At 38.6% G+C, this 21182-nt stretch overlaps 1 protein-coding gene across 4 annotated transcripts in view; it reads right to left on the bottom strand.

Annotated features, from left to right (window-relative positions):
- LOC133570846 (SLIT-ROBO Rho GTPase-activating protein 3-like) overlaps positions 1-21182 on the bottom strand; it is a 131604-nt gene that overhangs the window by 29087 nt on the left and 81335 nt on the right. Inside the window, exons 5-13 of one of the 4 annotated variants that reach the window (XM_061923590.1) lie at positions 10897-11088; positions 6534-6662; positions 6228-6452; positions 6011-6112; positions 5746-5943; positions 4223-4307; positions 3786-3813; positions 1163-1265; positions 596-656 (exon numbers count right to left, since the gene is read on the bottom strand). In XM_061923590.1, coding sequence (XP_061779574.1) covers positions 596-656; positions 1163-1265; positions 3786-3813; positions 4223-4307; positions 5746-5943; positions 6011-6112; positions 6228-6452; positions 6534-6662; positions 10897-11088 — 1123 coding nt within the window. Of the gene's footprint in view, positions 1-595; positions 657-823; positions 855-1162; positions 1266-3785; positions 3814-4222; positions 4308-5745; positions 5944-6010; positions 6113-6227; positions 6453-6533; positions 6663-10896; positions 11089-21182 lie in introns of all 4 variants that reach the window. The other 3 variants (XM_061923592.1, XM_061923591.1, XM_061923593.1) reach the window with 3 other exon arrangements.

Here is a 21182-nt window from a genome sequence, read left to right as displayed (position 1 = left end):
GAGGGGGGAGGTGTTTGTTATGCGGGATTAATTTGTGGCATATTAAATATAAGCCTGGTTGTGTTGTGGCTAATAGAGTATATATATGTCTTGTGTTTATTTACTGTTTTAGTCATTCCCAGCTGAATATCAGGTCCCACCCGCCTCTCACAGCATCTTCCCTATCTGAATCGCTCCCACTGCCCTCTAGTCCTTCACTCTCACTTTCCTCATCTACGAATCTTTCATCCTTGCTCAAATTAATGGGGAAATCGTCGCTTTCTCGGTCCGAATCGCTCTCGCTGCTGGTGGCCATGATTGTAAACAATGTGCGGATGTGAGGAGCTCCACAACCTGTGACGTCACGCTACTCGTCTGCTACTTCCGGTACAGGCAAGGCTTTTTTATCACCGACCAAAAGTTGCGAACATTATCGTCGATGTTCTCTACTAAATCCTTTCAGCAAAAATATGGCAATATCGCGAAATGATCAAGTATGACATATAGAATGGACCTGCTATCCCTGTTTGAATAAGAAAATCACATTTCAGTAGGCCTTTAATGATACTGCATTACGTTTGGGCAAAACATTATGGTAAGATTTAAAAAGACCCACCATAGAGATTGATGTATCGGACGCAGCTTTCAACCACCACTGGTATGTGCTGCCCTGAATCCTGCAGTAGCATCAAGAGCAATAGTTGTTATCATAAACATTGGAAAATGAATATAGATATGAATATTTCAGTATGAAAGACAAAACAATGTGTTGCTAGGATTTAAAGTGTGCACATAATGAAGGAGAAGAGGCCCAGAAATGGAACCCAGCGAGAGGACAGAGTACCTGAGTCCTGGCTCGGACATTCCGTCTTCCCCTGGCCAGAGCAGCAGAGAGGCGACAGAAACCAAAGTTAGTGAGCAAGGCAGCTCTCACTTGGAGAAAATACAAGTCTAAAAACGCCAAAGCATCGATTGAGTGATGTGAGGTGCGAGGAAGGAGAACGCACGACTTTGATTTGTTACCACGATGCTGCAAATCAGCCTGAAAATGATTTTTGATATTCTTAACACAAGCAAGAAGAAGTCAGTGAGCGATTGTGTAAAAAGACAAGGCCAAAGGTCAGGAAAATAAAAAAAAACCCAAAGGACCGCCAGTGACACACAAAGAGCAGACTGCTGATACCTGGATGAAGGCCTCCATATTGACGTTAAACAGCTTACGCCTAAAAACGGAGCGAGGTCTAATCTTCCGCATTCTCTTGGGTTTAGGGGGGAGGCGAGGGGGCCTGGGCAAAAGGGTGAGGAATGGGGGGGTTGCACGGTTGGTATGACAATGCTAAATAATAATCGTAAATATCATCAGTCAACACTAACGCCTTGATATTGGTGTTAACAATGCTGCATTCATGGAAACTAGGAATTTACGAAGTCTTCAAGGATACCCATCAAAAGTACACAAAAAAAACATTGCTCGTAATCCGGCTACGTTATTGCAACATGTTGAACGCCAACACACTTCCTTTTAACACAATTTAGAGTCAATTGTGATGCAATGAAAGACCTAAATTAACCAATAAACATAAATATGCAGTACTTTATAAAGCCAGCCTTCGTGTTACGATGTGTTGTTTCTCCCACAAATTATTAATACAGTAAGGAAGGGATTCATATGGCCCCATTCCTGGTGGATTTCACGTGAGATGAAGGTGAGGGATAAATAATTTTGCAATGCAGTCTGTTGAAAATGATAGAAAGCGCCACTCTACATAGCAAATGACGCTGTGGCAAAATTAGAATTGCCACAAAACACATTTTAAGATATTCAACACTTTACTGCCATCTGGCAGCTAAAGTGCACCCCCCAAATTCGTCATGTTTCATGTAAACCGCGACAAATAGCGCCATATGAATCCCCTTCCTACTGTACTTTACACATAGAAAAAAGAGAACTACCGTATTTTTCGGAGTATAAATCGCACCGGAGTATAAGTCGCAACTGCCGAAAATGCATAATAAAGAAGGAAAAAAACATATATAAGTTGCACTGGAGCCCGGCCAAACTATGAAAAAAACTGCGACTTATAGTCCAAAAAATACGGTAGTTACTTTTGCACAGGCGAAAGAATACTTAAGTAGAATAATACCTACAGTTAGTGGAAGAATACGTAAGTCAAAGAATATGTAGTCGCATGTCCCTGCATTTTTCACTTTTGTTTGTTTTAGTCAACTTTTTCCCCTCATTATATCTCAAAAACACAAGAATGACTCTTCTGATGGCAATGCGTCAAAGAAAACAAAAGTGAAACTGGACTTACATTGACTTCGTAGGAACAGGACTTGTACGTAGACCAAGGACATCGAATACGATCCTTTTATTGAAAAATTCGCAATGGGTGTCACCATCTATGTCAGATTTTTGTAATTTGGTTTCCAACTTTCGATGTTTCCCAGAATGCAGCATTTTTAACCAGCAGTGGCTTAGCTTAGCATTTAGCACGCAACTAAAATGGAATTACACAAAAAGTAGCTTAATACAATTTCCTGTACTGTCTTTACTATACTGGTGCATTTCAATGTTATCATAAGAAAATATGTTTAAAAAGTTCATTTATTTCAGGAGTTTGATTCCAAAAGTATGTTCTATAGCTTTACTAACATGCTATGCAAAAATTTTAGCAAATTTTGTTGGTATAAACCTAAAAATCATGAATTTCGTTACTTGCCGCCATCTTGCAAGTATGCAAACTGTTCCCATGTTAGCATACTAAAATCATATGCTACTATTTTAAATTATTTTGTTTGTATAAACCTAAGAGCAATATATTTTGCTACCTGGCGCTATCTTGTTAGCATGCTAGTGTAGCTGGCTTTCTAAGTACACACCTAAAAGTTATACATTTTGTTATTGGAAGTTAGCATACTAACTTTTTAAAGCTATTTTTGCAGGTATACACATAAGAGTCTTATATTCTCTTTTTTTAAATTCTCTATATTGCTAGGATGCAAACATTAACATGCTAACATTTTCACCAATTTTGTAGGTATACAAATACACGTAAATGATTTTGTTACGATCTTGCTACCATTAGCATAACAGCTATTTTTAAATGTCAACATTTCTTAATTGTTTTTAACAATTTCAACATTCATTTGAAATTTCCTAATATGTTTCAGCTCTTCGAAATGTAAACAATTTCTACATTCATTCTATTTATTTTAACGTTTATTCGACATTTTACCAGCATTTCAGTTCAGCTTCAGTTTTTCAGCATTCACACATAATCTCTACTAAAATGACTTAATCTACTTATAAATTTAAAAGCAAATACAGAATCTCATAAATTGTCAAAAGGTTGAAGACTGTAAACTAATCAAAAATGAAGTGTAACAACTTCCTAAAGCTTTTGATTTGTCTGTTGGTTTGAGTTGAACTCCTGAAATCTAATACGTTTTGCATGATATTACTGTCCATTAATATGATTATTATTACATCATTATATCATTAGATGTCATCAGGTGAGTTAGTTAGCTTTCTAGTGTCATGTTGCTTTATGTTAAATGTCTAAAAGTGGTACAAATTGCCTTAAATGTCAAAAGAATGATCTGTAAACTTGAAAAAGACATGGAAAAATATGTATACAACATGAGCAAACAACCACAAATATGACAAACACTTTGAAATGATGAGATAACGTTTTAACAATAATAAAGTCGATCATGTAACTTTGTTATAACTTGTCTTTCTATTCCCAACAACAAAGAAGAAACACCAACTTTATTCCTTCTCCTGTTACGAGACATCTTACCTCGTTGTTCCATATTCTGCCCTCTCCCCTAAAAGGAAACAAATGAGACAAGATGAGAATTTCTTCAAGTTTACAGTTGATGAGTGTCGCTGCCAGATGGAGACGGAAAGAAGTGTTATGAGAAAACTGGCGACTATTCAAAGGCCCTCAATGAGCTGAGCACTATGGCTGCATTTGTCACGCCGCCAAGCAGCGCTTATTCAGCGGTCGCCAGGGTAACGGGCACAAGGACCCCCCAACCCCAAAGTCCCTGGCATATGACTGCTCTGTCTGCACACTGCAAATATGTGCAGAATGTAGAAATGGGAAATGATTTCATAACATTGACCTCCAATGTTTACACCCTTAAACATTAATGAGATTATAACTATTACTTAGCCACAAGTCACTGCAAAACCAATGGAAACAATATGAATATTCACATTTGATGAGCTCACCTTCTCCCAGCGTCTGCTTCAGAACGTCGTGCTTGGCTTCAAGTTTGACAATCAAGTTGCTGCCATTCAAGTATTCTTTGTATTTCTGCACCAAAAAAAACCCAACAAAATGAAAATACTTCAATAAAGGCATCACAAAATTTGTATTAAAATCCAAATTATTTAAACGTACAAGAAATACAAAATTTCAACACTTTTAAACATGTTATTATATATAGAAAAAGCAATGTCGTGAGAGAAAGTATTTTTTTGCTTTAGGCAAAAAAAAAAAAACACCTTTGAATGAAATGTTGTAGAAATGTTTTGTAAAAAAAAAAAATACAAAATCGAAAAATAAATTATTCTACATTTTATATATATAATTACTCAGCTAAAGGTTTTTTGTTTTTTTTCAAGAGAACATTTCTACACATTCTTAAAAAAATGTTTGTCAAAAGTTAAAAATACATGTAAAATATCAACATTAAATCATGATCAAAATGATGGTTATAAGGGAATAACAATAGCAAAAATATTAACATAAAAAAAACAAAGGAAATAATATCAACATTAAAATTATTTAAAAAATTATTAAAATGTAAAAATAATTAAAACAAATATTTTAAAAAGGTAAAAATTATAGAAAAATATCAAACTTAAAAAAAACACTTTTTTCTTTCATATAAAATGTTTTAAAAGCAAAAAATACTAAAACATTGAATACCAGTATAATAATGTTATACAAATGTTTTGCAAGAGGCAAAAATAGCCCTCCATCTCAACAACATTTTCTGAAATGTTTGCAAGATTTGAAAAGTATACAAAAATAATTTGAAAATCTCCAGTTAAAAGAATCTCAACTCATCTAACTATTTTTTTAACATTTAAAAAGGACAAAATTAAATAATTGTAAAAATAATTATCCTTATGTTTGTTCAAAATAGTTATGTCTAGAATTATGGTGACATTCATTATTTTATGATTTTGAAATAAAAACAACCCAAATGTGATAGAAGTATTGACTTTCAGTTTTAAAGTAAAATATAGGAATATGATTTTATGCAGAGTATTTACTTATTACAAAGTATTTAACTTTCCATCCATCCATCCATTTTCTACTGCTTGTCCCTTTTGGGGTCGCGGGGGGTGCTGGAGCCTATCTCAGCTGCATTCGGGCGGAAGGCGGGGTACACCCTGGACAAGTCGCCACCTCATCGCAGGGCCAACACAGATAGACAGACAACATTCACACTCACATTCACTCACTAGGGCCAATTTAGTGTTGCCAATCAACCTATCCCCAGGTGCATGTTTTTGGAGGTGGGAGGAGTACCCGAAGAAAACTCACGCAGTCACGGACAGAACTTGCAAACTCCACACAGAAAGATCCCGAGCCCGGGATTGAACTCAGGACTACTCAGGACCTTCGTATTGTGAGGCACATGCACTAACCCCTGTTCCACCGTGCTGCCCAGTATTTAACTTTGTATATTGTTAATAGATGCAAGATTTGATCATATGTGGTAAAAATCATCCCAACTTACAGTAAAGTAGAAGCCTTCAGTCTCCTGCTGATTGGCTCGTCTCCTTGCGATGTTGGCTTTGCTCATGTAGGAGTCAGAAGACGCCGATTTGACCGACTCTGTGGACTGACTGTGCTGGAAGGCCTCGGAGACGTCAAAGTCCTCCACCGTCAGCATGTCCTGAAGGGTCTGCATGGTGGCGTCCAGAGTCTTCCTCACCTGAATATTATAATCATATTTTCTACTTACTGTAGTCAACTTGCTGCTTGAAGGTTCAACATCTCACCTCTTCGTTTTCTATCTTGAGCGTGGCCAAACGAGTCTGAAGCTGCTGGTAGCGCATCAACAACTCCGTCTGGACGGGCTGCTGAGCACTCACCTGACACACCTGCCATAAGCGCGTCATGTGCATCAGAAATACAAAAACAACACAACTTCTAACCTAAAACAACACAAAAAACTAACCAATTAACCAACCACTAACTAACCGAGGTCGTTCTTACCTCGTCCCCCATGTGCGGCTGATAGTCAAAGCGTGTGGGAGGACAGAACATCTGAGAGTGTGCGTCCATGAACTTCAACTTGTCTCCCCGGTTGTCCATGGCGTCTACGGCTCCTTCCAAAACGTCCAAGCCCTCGTGGCGAGACGTCTCCAGGCTGTACTCGGCAGACAGGTAGGTCCTCAAAGTGCGCGTCAAGCTGGCATGGAAACCTAAATCACAACACTGCTGACAGGAGAGCAGTTGTTACCGACAGCTTCTCTTCTACCTGCTCAGACTTATGGTACAGTACATACTTCTAAGACTTACATCTATCATATCGGAGACATCATGGATGTAGTATTTAGCCACCAAGGAATTAGTGGCAGCCAGGTTGAGAAGATAGTCATTACGAGCCTTTGTGCACTTCAGTTTGTTTTCAAAATACTTGGCTTGTCTCTGGGGAGAATACAGAAACATCATTACTGCTTACTCTACCACAGTACATGATGATAGGAGATACTTGTTTTGGTTGCTGCTGTGTAACAGGATAACGCTAAGATTAATTTCCAACATTTGGTCAACACACAAACAATTTAAAAACATTTTACAAAAGTGACATTTCAGCAAACCTGTTCATTCTTACTAAAGAACAATTTGTATATACTTTGACGTAAAGGTCCTCAATGTTTTCCAAGCTAAGGACCCTTGAACTGATGAAGCAGATGTTATTTTTTTTGCATTCTAAATAAAAAACAAATGCAATCAAAAGTCAGCTTGCAATGGAGCCTAAGAAAGCCGCTCTATTACGCCCATAAAGCCGTTAAAAAAACATCCAAACACCTGCATTAAGGTTTTATACATGATATAAGTATATATGTAATGTAGTAACGAGCACATTTGTAATACCATTTAATATTTACGTATTTTGATTAGTATAAGCATACACGGCGCATTCATTTCAAAAACGCATCACGATGTTTGCTTTTTCTTCTTCATTACTGATTACCACTCAGTGCAGACTGTATGAGAGCCAACAAACATAATAAAATATCCCTTACTGTACAATGTCTGCTGTCATTAGCATGCCGACTGCTAGGATGTTCATATATTCCTATTTAGATGAAGAATGACCATCATTCTTGCGAATAATTGTGGTGGAGGTCGGGAAGGACCGAGTGTCTTTTCGTGTCGTTCTCGCCATTTCCGGGTCCTAAATGGTCCCAAAGTGTACCAACTTATCGGAATACGTCCTCAGACTACTTCTGTCTAGGTGAGATGTATGATTTATGATCTACAACAGTGGTTCTTAACCTGGGTTCGATCGAATCCTAGGGGTTCGGTGAGTCGGCCTCAGGGGTTCGGTGGAGCCTCCGCCGCGGAGGTCAAGACACACACTGCAAAAACTGAAATCTAAGTACCGTATTTTTCAGACTATAAGTCACAGTTTTTTTCATAGTTTGGCCGGGGGTGCGACTTATACTCTGGAGCGACTTATGTGTGAAATTATTAACACATTACCGTAAAATATCAAATAATATTATTTAGCTCATTCACGTAAGAGACTATACGTATAAGATTTCATGGGATTTAGCGATTAGGAGTGACAGATTGTTTGGTAAACGTATAGCATGTTCTATATGTTATAGTTATTTGAATGACTCTTACCATAATATGTTACGTTAACATACCAGGCACGTTCTCAGTTGGTTATTTATGCCTCATATAACGTACACTTATTCAGCCTGTTGTTCACTATTCTTTATTTATTTTAAATTGCCTTTCAAATGTCTATTCTTGGTGTTGGGTTTTATCAAATAAATTTCCCCCAAAAATGCGACTTATACTCCAGTGCGACTTATATATGTTTTTTTCCTTCTTTATTATGCATTTTCGGCCGGTGCGACTTATACTCCGGTGCGACTTATACTCCGAAAAATACGGTAAGATTAAATATCTCAAATAAGGCTGATATTTGCTTATTTTCTGTCTGATAAGATAATTCTTCTCACTAAGCAGATTTTATGTTAGAGTGTTTTACTTGTTTTAAGTGTTTTGGTCCTAAATTATCTCAGTAAGATACTACAGCTTCCATCCATCCATTTTCTACCGCCTAATCCCTTCGGGGTCGCGGGGGGCGCTGGAGCCTATCTCAGCTACAATCGGGCGGAAGGCGGGGTACACCCTGGACAAGTCGCCATCTCATCGCAGGATATTACAGCTTGTTGCTGAGATTTTATGACCTATATTGAGTAAAACATGCTTGTAACTAGAATATCAACTGTTGCAAAGCTGTGTCATCAACAATCACAAGTATAAAACTACTTTTTTAAAGTAATCATTTTTTATTTCAAGCATGAAAAAAAAAATCATGACTTTGACACAATTGTGTCTCATACTAAAACAGATGACAGCCAAATATACTTTGCTGTTTTATTTTCAATGAAACAATAGAAAATACGTACTCATATAGTAGTACAGTTGTTATTAGTGAGAATATACTTATTTTAAGGTATTTTTGGGTTCATTGAGGTTAGCTAATTTTACTTGTTTTGGAAAGTCTTGACAAGCCAAATTTTCTTGTTCTATTGGCAGATAATTTTGCTTAGTTCAAATAAAATACCCCTAATTTTTGTATTTTGTATACTTGTTTTTGAACACTGACTTTTTGCAGTGCACCCGACTCATCTTGTAAATAAAAACTTCTCCCTATCGGCGTACTATGGATACCCCCAAACAATGTTCCCTCTAATTTTCCATCTGATTTGCAGGTGTGTAATTTGTTGTGAGTTTATGCACTGTGTTGGTTTTGTTCTTTAAACGGTTCATTTTGTGCACCAGTAAAAAAAACATATAACTTTGTCTTGAATTAAAAAAAAAAAAACGTTTAATTTTTCACTAAAGAAGGGTTCAGTGAATGCACATATGAAACTGGTGGGGTTCGGTACCTCAAACAAGGTTAAGAACCACTGATCTACAATAAACTTCCAGGGAGCAAGGAAGCGAGGAAACACCTCGCCAGTCGATCATGTCAAAATTGTACCGGTATACAAGCTTGTGATCACAGTGCCGCTATAAATAGTCTGAATCACACATACTTGGTTAATATTGTTGGCGGTTTTTCAATGAGTATCTATTGGATTGATATTTACAAGTTAGAATGCATAAAAAAAAATGATGTCTTTCCCAATGATTTGAACGATAGGTACAATTCCAAAAAAGTGCAGTTTCCCTCTAAGGTACCTTGTTTTTGTGTACAACTTTTTCACTTCCAATACTATACTGATATTGGAGATTTAAATATTGCATGATGCTGTACAATACGATATCAGTAAAAGTCTTACATACATTTGTTATTTTGAAGTGTGGAATGTTGAAAAAGAAATTGGTAGGTATGAAAACTACAAACCTTAGGACAGATTTACGCTTTTGAAGTAGAGTGGTAATTGTTTTTTTTTGGCGACACCAATGGTCACTATGATTAATGAAGTGAAGCTCATGACGCAGTAAGCTGAAGGATGCGGATACGCTTGTTACTGGATACTTTCTAATACGCTTCTGCTTTGGAGACTAAGTAAGTAATATGCAACTATAATATTTGATGCTTGTTTACATAAACAAATGTGATGTTTTAGACTGCTATGTTCAATGACTATTGCATACTGTATGTCGAGCTTGGATGCTATTGTGTGCTTAGCTGTTGTGTAGCTGCTAGCTCTTAAGAGCCTATAGACTACCATGTTTACCTTTGTACAGTAAATGACTTGACTAAAATAGAAGAAAAGACCAACCCTGTGTGCTTAATGAAGTACATTTGGATGTTAACTGGCTGACCAGCTTTGTACAAGTAAACACGCTACAGGACTGCTTGTATCGGACATCATATCACACATTTTACAGCTACTCTTACAACTATTATTCTCGCTATTTTATGTTTGTTTTTATTTATTCCATTCATTATTTATATTGTATTTTTACATATATTTTAAAATAGCCCTGCGATGAGGTGGCAACTTGTCAACTGGGACCTCTGCTTTTGAGTAGTACAGCAGTGTAAAGTGTATGCAAACGTAATTTTTATAGGTTGATACATCCATCCATCCATCCATCCATCCATCTTCTTCCGCTTATCCGAGGTCGGGTCGCGGGGGCAGCAGTCTAAGCAGGGAAGCCCAGACTTCCCTCTCCCCAGCCACTTCATCCAGCTCCTCCCGGGGGACCCCGAGGCGTTCCCAGGCCAGCCGGGAGACATAGTCTTCCCAACGTGTCCTGGTTCTTCCCCGCGGCCTCCTACCGGTCGGACGTGCCCTAAACACCTCCCTAGGGAGGCGTTCGGGTGGCATCCTGACCAGATGCCCGAACCACCTCATCTGGCTCCTCTCGATGTGGAGGAGCAGCGGCTTTACTTTAAGCTCCCCCCGGATGACAGAGCTTCTCACCCTATCTCTAAGGGAGAGCACCGCCACCCGGCGGAGGAAACTCATTTCGGCCGCTTGTACCCGTGATCTTGTCCTTTCGGTCATAACCCAAAGCTCATGACCATAGGTGAGGATGGGAACGTAGATCGACCGGTAAATTGAGAGCTTTGCCTTCCGGCTTAGCTCCTTCTTCACCACAACGGACCGATACAGCGTCCGATGTCATGAAATGTTGCGTGAAACGTGAGATACGGTTAGTCAAGGACAAGACGTACCTTTTCTTTCATCTTCTCCATCTTCTTCACAGAGCTGCGTCGCTGCGGGCGCTCGTCATGACCGTGACGAAGCAAGGCAGTGCTAATGTCGGAAGCCTTTCCCATGTGCTTCTCCTCCTGCTTCTCCGCCTCCTTCAGCTTGCTCTCGGCACTGATGCTCTCTGTGTGGTACATGTGGTATGTCTTCATCACCTGTCACCACAAACACACACGAGTAAACCAATTAATTTCAATCAACGACGCTGTTTCAAAATACACATTTACAAATACACATTTTTTGTACAAACTGCATCACAGAACCAACTAAACTTGTATCCCTCAATAGCTCTGAAGTTACATTTTATTTCTATTAGTGTTGTCCCGATACCGATATTTTGGTACCGGTACCAAAATGTATTTCGATACTTTTCGGTACTTTTCGATACTTTTCTAAATAAAAGGAGACCACAAAATAATGGCATTATTGGCTTTGTTTTAACAAAAAATCCTATGGTACATTAATCATATGTTTTTTATTGCAAGTGTGTCCTTAAATAAAATAGTGAACATACAAGACAACTTGTCTTTTAGTAGTAAGTAAGCAAACAAAGGCTCCTGATTTAGTCTGCTGACATATGCAGTAACATATTGTGTCATTTATCATTCTATTATTTTGTCAAAATTATTAAGGACAAGTGGTAGAAAATTAATTATTAATCGACTTGTTCATTTACTGTTAATATCTGCTTACTTTCTCTTTTAACATGTTCTATCTATACTTCTGTTAAAATGTACCGTATTTTTCGGATTATAAGTTGCAGTTTTTTTCATAGTTTGGTGCGATTTATACTCCGGAGCGATTTATGTGTGAAATTATTAACACATTACCGTAAAATATCAAATAATATTATTTAGCTCATTCACGTAAGAGACGAGGCGAATGTCAGCAATCATCACACACACACGTCAACCAATAAAAATTCGGCGGAGGCGGGTCATGGCAGAAGTGCATTATGCGTCATGGCAGAAGTGCATTGTGGGTCATGGGATGCTACCTGCTACTACGTCTGTAGCTATAACAATGGATCACATCAACATTGGCAGTAACTTATAAAAACTGAGAAGGGCTGAACAAAAATGGTACCGAAAAGGAAATCATATACTGCAGATTACAAGCTGGACGTAGTGAAATATGAGGAAGCGGCGCATACCTTTGGAGTTGGCAGAGTTGTTTAGAAGTGACAACGAGGAAGAATATTTCATCGGATTTAGCGATTAGGAGTGACAGATTGTTTGGTAAACGTATAGCATGTTCTATATGTTATAGTTATTTGAATGACTCTTACCATAATATGTTACGTTAACATACCAGGCACGTTCTTAGTTGGTTATTTATGCGTCATATAACGTACACTTATTCAGCCTGTTGTTCACTATTCTTTATTTATTTTAAATTGCCTTTCAAATGTCTACTCTTGGTGTTGGCTTTTATCAAATACATTTCCCCCAAAAATGTGACTTACACTCGAGTGCGACTTTATATGTTTTTTTCCTTCTTTATTATGCATTTTCGGCCGGTGCGACGTATATTCCGGAGCGATTTATAATCCGAAAAATACGGTAATAATCACTTATTCTTCTGTTGTTTGATACTTTACATTAGTTTTGGATGAATACCACAAATGTGGGTATCAATCCGATACCAAGTCGATACCCCGTCATATTCACAGTCTTAATGTGTCCAGGGACGTATTTCCTGAGTTTTTATGTGCTTTTCAGAGTTGGAATAGTACCGAATATGATTAATTAGTATCGCGGTACTATACTAATACCGTACAACCCTAATCTCTATTATTTTTTAATTTATTTTTATTTTTATTTTTATTTTTTTTAATGACAGAGGGGGAAATTGTGGGGACAAGCGGGGGATTAGACAGCGAGACAATAACAACAACAGCAAACAACAACAACAACAACAACAACAATAGAGCAACATCAGCAAATACGACATGTACAGATATGATGGTAAAAGTAATAGCAAATAAGCAGTTAGCAAAAATAAAAAATAATACAAAAATGACAATGAGCATTATTACACTACAAATGGAGCAATTCAAATACCAATAGAAATAGCGCTATTGATAATGAACAATACCAATACTTTACCTTTATTATCAACAATACAGTTGTTCAAATGCAACAATACATATACGTAATGATAACTTGAGATACGAAAGAATGCAGAAAAATGGAGGGGGAGAAAGAGAAGCAACCTACATTAACCTTGTAGATTGTTATAGTACCAATAGATTAAGCTTTGTCCGTGTACCATGTGTTATACCCAGTTTACCCTAGGGCAACAACGTTAATATATGTTTGATGAAACGTGATTATGTGCATGAGTGTAAGTATGCATATGTACTTGTATATGTACAGAATGTTTATATGTTTTTGTACAGTGAATGTATATGTACAGAATGTGTATATGTGTTTGTACAGTGAGTGTATATGTACAGTATGTGTATGTGTATGTTTGTATATTGAATGTGCGTGTGGGTGTACGAACTTTAAGTATGTAAATATGTACTGTATGTGGGAGCGTAGGTACCTATGTATGTATGTATGTATGTATGGATGTGAGCATATGTAAATTTGTATGTACAATATATTCGACTCCCAGAGTGCGTGGGAGCCAGAGCACGACCCTAGCCCCCCCGAGAGCCCAACCCACAAACAGTAGGCGTGGTGCCCAGGGAACCAGGGACCACCGCCCCCACGCAGCCAAGCCGGCCAGCGACAGGAACCCCAGAGCCCGGCCCACCGCACCGCCCACAAGGGCCATAATCTCTATTATGAACGAAGACTTCAGGCAAGTGCAGAAAATAAGTCATTTTTATTATGAAAAATGCAGGAAACACAAAAAACAAGGATGTGCTGCTGGGAGGTGCACAAAGAAGAAACATGTATAAAGGACAAAGCAAGCAAAGCAAATTAATCAAAGGACAAGGCTGGCATAAGAAGCATCCTGATTGCCAATCAAGGACAGGTGAGGGATCCAGCGCTCAGACAAGTGGAATGGAGGCAAACAGGAAGTGGAACGAAAAATAAAAGCGTTGGACAGGAAATATTACAAATACAATAAACTCATAATAACTGTCATGTGAGTTATGTGTCATGTGAGTCATTAAAAATTATATGACTCGGCTACGCTGCGTGCACCTGCATGGCATTGTGCTTTAGCTGTGAAGTGGCGTACGATACACCTAATGCAGGCGCTCCCCAGTGACTTTAGCCCCGCTCTCAATGACTTTTTTTTTGTTGTTGTTGTTGCTCCACTCACTCTGTCTTTTTCTTTTCCCTCCGCCCTGGATAATTTTTCTAGCCCACCTCACCAATATCATGGACTTTTTAGCAGTTCGGTAGGGTTAGAGGAATTTAGCCGCCGCCTGGACGCGCCCTCCTCCCACCCTCAGTGACTGTTCCTCAGTCGACAGGAAGCGTCTGGCATCCGCTTTCGGAGGGGGGGGGGGGATAGTACTGGTAGTTGTGCTGGTATGGTGGCACAGCTTCACCCAGCCAGGCTACCCCCTGCCAGACCAATACCACCTGTCTTTCGTTTTTCCCAGCCGTAGCCCCCAGCCAGACCACCACCACCCACACCAGCACTTAGGCTGGGAGCTGGTGCTGACGCAGGGGCCAGCCTGGTATATAGAAAATATAAAAAATATATAGTTTAATTATGCATGGAACAATTAATTTGCCTGTGGAATTAAAAAAAGATGAAAACTTTTAAAATACTTTTTTTTCCCCTTAGTGATAGTAATGGTTGCTGCTCTAAATCAAATCAAATCAAATCAACTTTGTTTATAAAGCACATTTAAAATTTACCACAGGGGTAGCCAAAGTGCTGTACAATGAACAGGTTAAAAGATAAAACGAGTACCGAGCAAACACAACACAACACAAACAGAACACGATAAAAAATAAATAATTAAAATAGAATAAATAAAAACATAAAAACATAAAAACAGGTTAACAGCATGTGTATTATGGGGCGCCATTGCAGGATGGATATCACTCAGTGTTAAAAGCCATGGAATAAAAGTATGTTTTTAAGAGAGATTTAAAAACAGGAAGAGAAGAGGCTTGTCTAACACTCAGGGGTAGGTCGTTCCAGAGCTTGGGAGCAGCAACGGCGAAAGCTCTGTCACCTCTAAGCTTCAGCCTTGTGTCAGGGACCGTCAACAGCAGCTGATCGGCTGATCTTAAGGATCGGGTGGGGCAGTAAGGCTGAAGGAGGTCGGAGAGATAGGTTGGCGCGAGGTTGTTTAGACATTTAAAAACAAATAAAAGGAGTTTAAAATTGATTCAATAACGCACAGGGAGCCAGTGAAGGGACGCTAAAATAGGGGTGATGTGCTCACGTCTGCGGGTCTGTGTTAGCAGACGAGCAGCAGAGTTCTGCACGAGCTGCAGGCGGGCGACGGAGGCCTGGCTAATGCCTACATACAGGGCATTACAGTAGTCAAGACGAGTCGAGATAAAGGCGTGGATTAATTTCTCAAGATCATGTCTTGATAGAAGCGGTTTCACTTTCGCTATTTGGCGTAATTGATAAAAGCTTTTTTGAACGACGCTGCTGATTTGTTTTTCGAATTTAAAATCTGAGTCAAACTTTACCCCCAGGTTTGTGACACAGTCGCTGAGATACGGGGTCAGAGTGCCGAGGTCAACGTTGGGGGAGGGAGAGCGACTTGGACCGAACAACATAACTTCTGTTTTATCTTCATTTAGGCTCAGGAAGTTAGCTGAAAGCCAGACTTTGATGTCGTGCAGGCAGTCAATAAGACGTTGAACCGTGTTATTTTGTGCCATGGGAAAATAAATCTGGCAATCATCGGCGTAAAAATGAAATGCAATACTGTACTTCCTAAAAATAGAACCAAGGGGGAGAAGGTAAAGCGCAAATAAAATTGGGGCAAGGATTGAGCCCTGGGGGACCCCATGTGGTAAAGGAGCTGTGGATGACATAAAACTGTCTACTTTTACACAAAAACTCCTGTCGGTTAGGTACGACCGGAACCAGTTGAGGGCGGCGCCCTTAATGCCCACACTGTTCTCAAGACGAGTGATTATACTCTATTGTGAGTATACTTACATAGTCCAGTTTGACATACATTTTAGTGCTATGTTTGTTTTTCATTGATAATAATTAGGGCTGTCAAATGATTGAAAATTTAAAGTGATAAATCACATTGGTCCATAGTTAACAAATAATTAATCGGAACTAATCGTAAATACAAGTTTTTAACTTTAATAAGTGTATCAAAATGTAAACCCAACATAAGGCTGAACAATTTGCTTGATTCATGCAAATGTGTGTTTATTAAATACTATCCTTTTTTAACAACTCAACACAAAATGGACACACCCAGAGACACATGCACAGACAACTCAGTCTTCCAAGCTAAACTTTTAAATATTTTTCTTCTCCATTTCTGCTCTCTATTTCTTCCTGACATTCCGTCAGTTGGAATGTCGCTTCTTTTCCATCGCTAACATATGGATTGAGGTTCACACAAGGAAAAACTGGTGTTGTTGTGTCAACTCGTTATTATGGCGTTAACCTTTACAGCCCTAATAATGAAGTGTTGACTGATGCCAGGAAGTAACTAAATCATCCTTTTGAACGGCAGTCTTTTAGTTGGGTGTATTTAATGTGCTTTTATCATCCTGTTGGTTAGTTTTCAATACCCAGAAGAAAAAAACAAAAAGTAGCAATCCCTGCTCAGGTTTATAGATCTTTGGGCACCACATGATTCGCTTTGATTCCAATCTTGCGGGTAATAATTCGAGTCAGAATCGATTCTCGACTCAAAACAATTCTCGATTCAGAAACAAGACTTTTTAATCAACATTGTGTGCCAGTTTTATTATTATTTTTATAGTGGAATGCCGAAAGAGAGAGGTGGTTGAAAGAAAAACAACAAGATGGTGGAAAGAGAGCAACAGACCCAGAGAAGATGAGAAAAAAAGTTTTGTGATCATTTAAAAGTTGAAACAAAGACATTGTGATAAAATGTTTGCACCGTGAAATGTAGCTAACATTTCATAATATCAATGCATCAATAATGCAACCTTACCAGAAAGCAGCAAACAAGCAGAAACAAGGTAAAATACTGTTTGGGTAGCTAACAATATATGTTTGACTTACAAAACGATAATGTTTTATCCAAACACATGTGAGGAAATGTTAGCATCTACAGTTTGTATGCTAATGCTAACTAGTTGTATGTTCAAAAACCAAACATCCAATTATTACCTTTTCAAAAGTGTATGTGTTCAATTGTTGAATACATTGCAACTCAATTTATCATACTTTATTAAATTATCTTTGTTAAGTTTGGTCCTGTATTTATTATGTATTACCTGCTTCGTGTTCATCTGGTTCCACAATTGTTTGACTTTTTGACGTATTCTTTTTTAATATACTATAATACAGTGGTTCTCAAATGGGGGTACGCGTACCCCTGGGGGTACTTGAAGGTATGCCAAGGGGTACGTGAGATTTTTTTTGAAATGTCTGTCAAAAAGAACTGTGAAAAGAAATGCAACAATGCAATATTCAGTGTTGACAGCTAGATTTTTTGTGGACATGTTCCTTAAATATTGATGTTAAAGATTTCTTTTTTTGTGAAGAAATGTTTAGAATTAAGTTCATGAATCCAGATGGATCTCTATTACAATCCCCAAAGAGGGCACTTTAAGTTGATGATTACTTCTATGTGTAGAAATCTTTATTTATAATTGAATCACTTGTTTATTTTTCAACAAGTTTTTAGTTATTTTTATATATTTTTTTCCAAATAGTTCAAGATAGACTACAACAAATGAGCAATATTTTGCACTGTTATACAATTTAATAAATCAGAAACTGATGACATAGTGCTGTATTTTACTTCTTTATCTCTTTTTTTCATTAAAAAAATGCTTTGCTCTGATTAGGGGGTACTTGAATACAAAAAATGTTCACAGGGGGTACATCACTGAAAAAAGGTTGAGAACCACTGATATAATATATAGTGATTTGCACCACTTGTACACACAAACTTAGTAAATCACCCTCAACACACCCACTAATAGTACACACCATTTTATACTTTGTACAAACTATTAAATACTTTTTATTTCGTAATCTTAGTAGATCAGGCCCTAACTGTATCGTAAGTCCAAGAACAAGCCGAACAGCAAAATACTTCATAAAAATACCAATATTCATTCATCTCATAGTAAAACTCCCAACATTGAACAGCAAATCTGAAGACATTAAGTTGTAACCAATACTCTGCTTTGACAATCGTTCTCAAGCATGGGTTTCCTAGCAACCCTCGCCTGCAAGTAAGCGGTGCACTAAAGGACGGTGAGATCGATAAATGAGGGAGGAGAGAGTTGCTTCCACCGTGACAGCAAGCAGCTCTCCCTGCTACATGACACCGAATACTACTTGAACCATCAATAACATATCACTCTTGTTTTGCAGGGTAATATTATATACTTTGTCTGCCCTGACTCTACACCACCCATTGCAGTTTTAGTTTACTTTTAGTTTTGTAATATTACATGCATTTGTGGAAAGGCACAAATACACATTGCATTAAAGTACTCAAATAATACTGTAGTAAACTACATAGGTTATAGTTACTTCATGATTTTAGGTTGTGTTTTTTTAACTTTTGTTTTCTGTTTCGCTAGCAAACAGATTAGTTTGTTACGTGCGATTATTGGCTGTTACCAAATTATAGGAAAAGTGGGACATACAAAACCCAAGGTACTTCTGTTTTAAAGTGTTTGCTTGCATTTTGCTCAAAGTTACATTTTTTAGAACAAAAAATATATAACAAGAATTAAAGGGGAACATTATCACAATTCCAGAAGGGTTAAAACCATTAAAAATCAGTTCCCAGTGGCTTATTTTATTTTTCGAAGTTTTTTTCAAAATTTTACCCATCACGCAATATCCCTAAAAAAAGCTTCAAAGTGTCTGATTTTAATCATCGTTATATACACCCGTCCATTTTCCTGTGACGTCACATAGTGAAGCCAACACAAACAAACATGGCTGAAAGAACAGCAAGCTATAGCAACATTAGCTCGGATTCAGACTCGGATTTCAGCGGCTTAAGCGATTCAACAGATTACGAATGTATTGAAACGGATGGTTGTAGTGTGGAGGCAGGTAGCGAAAACGAAATTGAAGAAGAAACTGAAGCTATTGAGCCATATCGGTTTGAACCGTATGCAAGCGAAACCGACGAAAACGACACGACAGCCAGCGACACGGGAGAAAGTGAGGACGAATTCGGCGATCGCCTTCTAACCAACGATTGGTATGTGTTTGTTTGGCATTAAAGGAAACTAACAACTATGAACTAGGTTTACAGCATATGAAATACATTTGGCAACAACATGCACTTTGAGAGTGCAGACAGCCCAGTTTTCATCAATTAATATATTCTGTAGACATACCCTCATCCACTCTCTTTTCCTGGGGGTCTGGCGGCAGATTTCTTTGACTTTATCGTTGGAAATGCATCTGCTTTGAGTGTCGCAGGATATCCACACATTCTTGCCATCTCTGTCGTAGCATAGCTTTCGTCGGTAAAGTGTGCGGAACAAACGTCCAATTTCTTGCCACTTTCGCATCTTTGGGCCACTGGTGCAACTTGAATCCGTCCCTGTTCGTGTTGTTACACCCTCCGACAACACACCGACGAGGCATGATGTCTCCAAGGTACGGAAAACAGTCGAAAAAACGGAAAATAACAGAGCTGATTTGACTCAGTGTTTGTAATGTGTTTGAGAAAATGGCGGATAGCTTCCTGATGTGACGTCACGTTGTGACGTCATCGCTCCGAGGGCGAATAATAGAAAGGCGTTTAATTCGCCAAAATTCACCCATTTAGAGTTCGGAAATCGGTTAAAAAAATATATGGTCTTTTTTCTGCAACATCAAAGTATATATTGACGCTTACATAGGTCTACCACCAGCTAGCTTATGATACCACTGGTGCTTTGACAGAGCATATTTAAAAAAAATGTTTTTATATTTTTCCTAATTACTAATAATGTTGAATAAAAATTGCTCGTTGGTCCGAAGGTTTGTTTGGCGTTTATGTTTATTACTCACCACTGACTTATACACTCGTACACCGTACACGGGTACATTCGTACACAAATACACGTGTACACACGTACCTTTGTACACAAGTACCTACGTACACACGTACAGTCATACACATTTACACTTGTACACAAATATCCACGTACACTCGTCCACACTTACACCCATTCACATGTACATTCGTACACACGTACAAACATAAACACATTCACATGTACACTCATTGACACATTCACTCGTCCACACTTACACCCATTCACATGTACACTCTTACACACATCACACATATACACATTCAGACGTACACTCGTACCTACGTACACACGTACAGTCATACACATGTACACACGTACACAAATATCTACGTACACTTGTACACTCGTCCACACTTACACCCATTCACATGTACACTCATACACACGTACAATTGTACACACATACACGTGTACACTCATACCCATGTATACATGAGCACTCGTACACATGTACACTTTTGCACATGTACACTAGAGATGTATCGACAGTCCGATATTATCGGCCGATAAATGCTTTAAAATGTAATATCGGAAATTATCGGTATCGGTTTCTAAGAGTACAATTTATGACTTTTTAAAACGCCGCTGTACGGAGTGGTACACGGACGTAGGGAGAAGTACAGAGCAGTTGCGTCTCCCAGTCATACTTGCCAACCCTCCCGATTTTCCCGGGAGACTCACAAATTTCAGTGCCCCTCCCGAAAATCTCCCGGGGCAACCATTCTCCCGAATTTCTCCCAATTTCCACCCAGACAACAATATTGGGGGCGTGCCTTAAAGGCACCGCATTTGCGTGTCGGCTCAATCATATAATATCTACGGCTTATCACACACACAAGTGAATGCAAGCATACTTGGTCAACAGCCATACAGGTCACACTGAGGGTGGCCGTATAAACAACTTTAACACTGTTACTAATATGTGCCACAGTGTGAACCCACACCAAACAAGAATGACAAACACATTTCGGGAGAACATCCGCACCGTAACACAACATAAACACAACAGAACAAATACCCAGAATCCCTTGCAGCACTAACTCTTCCGGGACGCTACAATATACACCCCCCGCTACCCCCTAAACCCCCAC

This window comes from Nerophis lumbriciformis, linkage group LG28, assembly GCF_033978685.3.
Source record: "Nerophis lumbriciformis linkage group LG28, RoL_Nlum_v2.1, whole genome shotgun sequence".
NCBI lineage: Eukaryota > Metazoa > Chordata > Actinopteri > Syngnathiformes > Syngnathidae > Nerophis > Nerophis lumbriciformis.
This window is presented reverse-complemented; position numbering and strand designations above follow the sequence as displayed.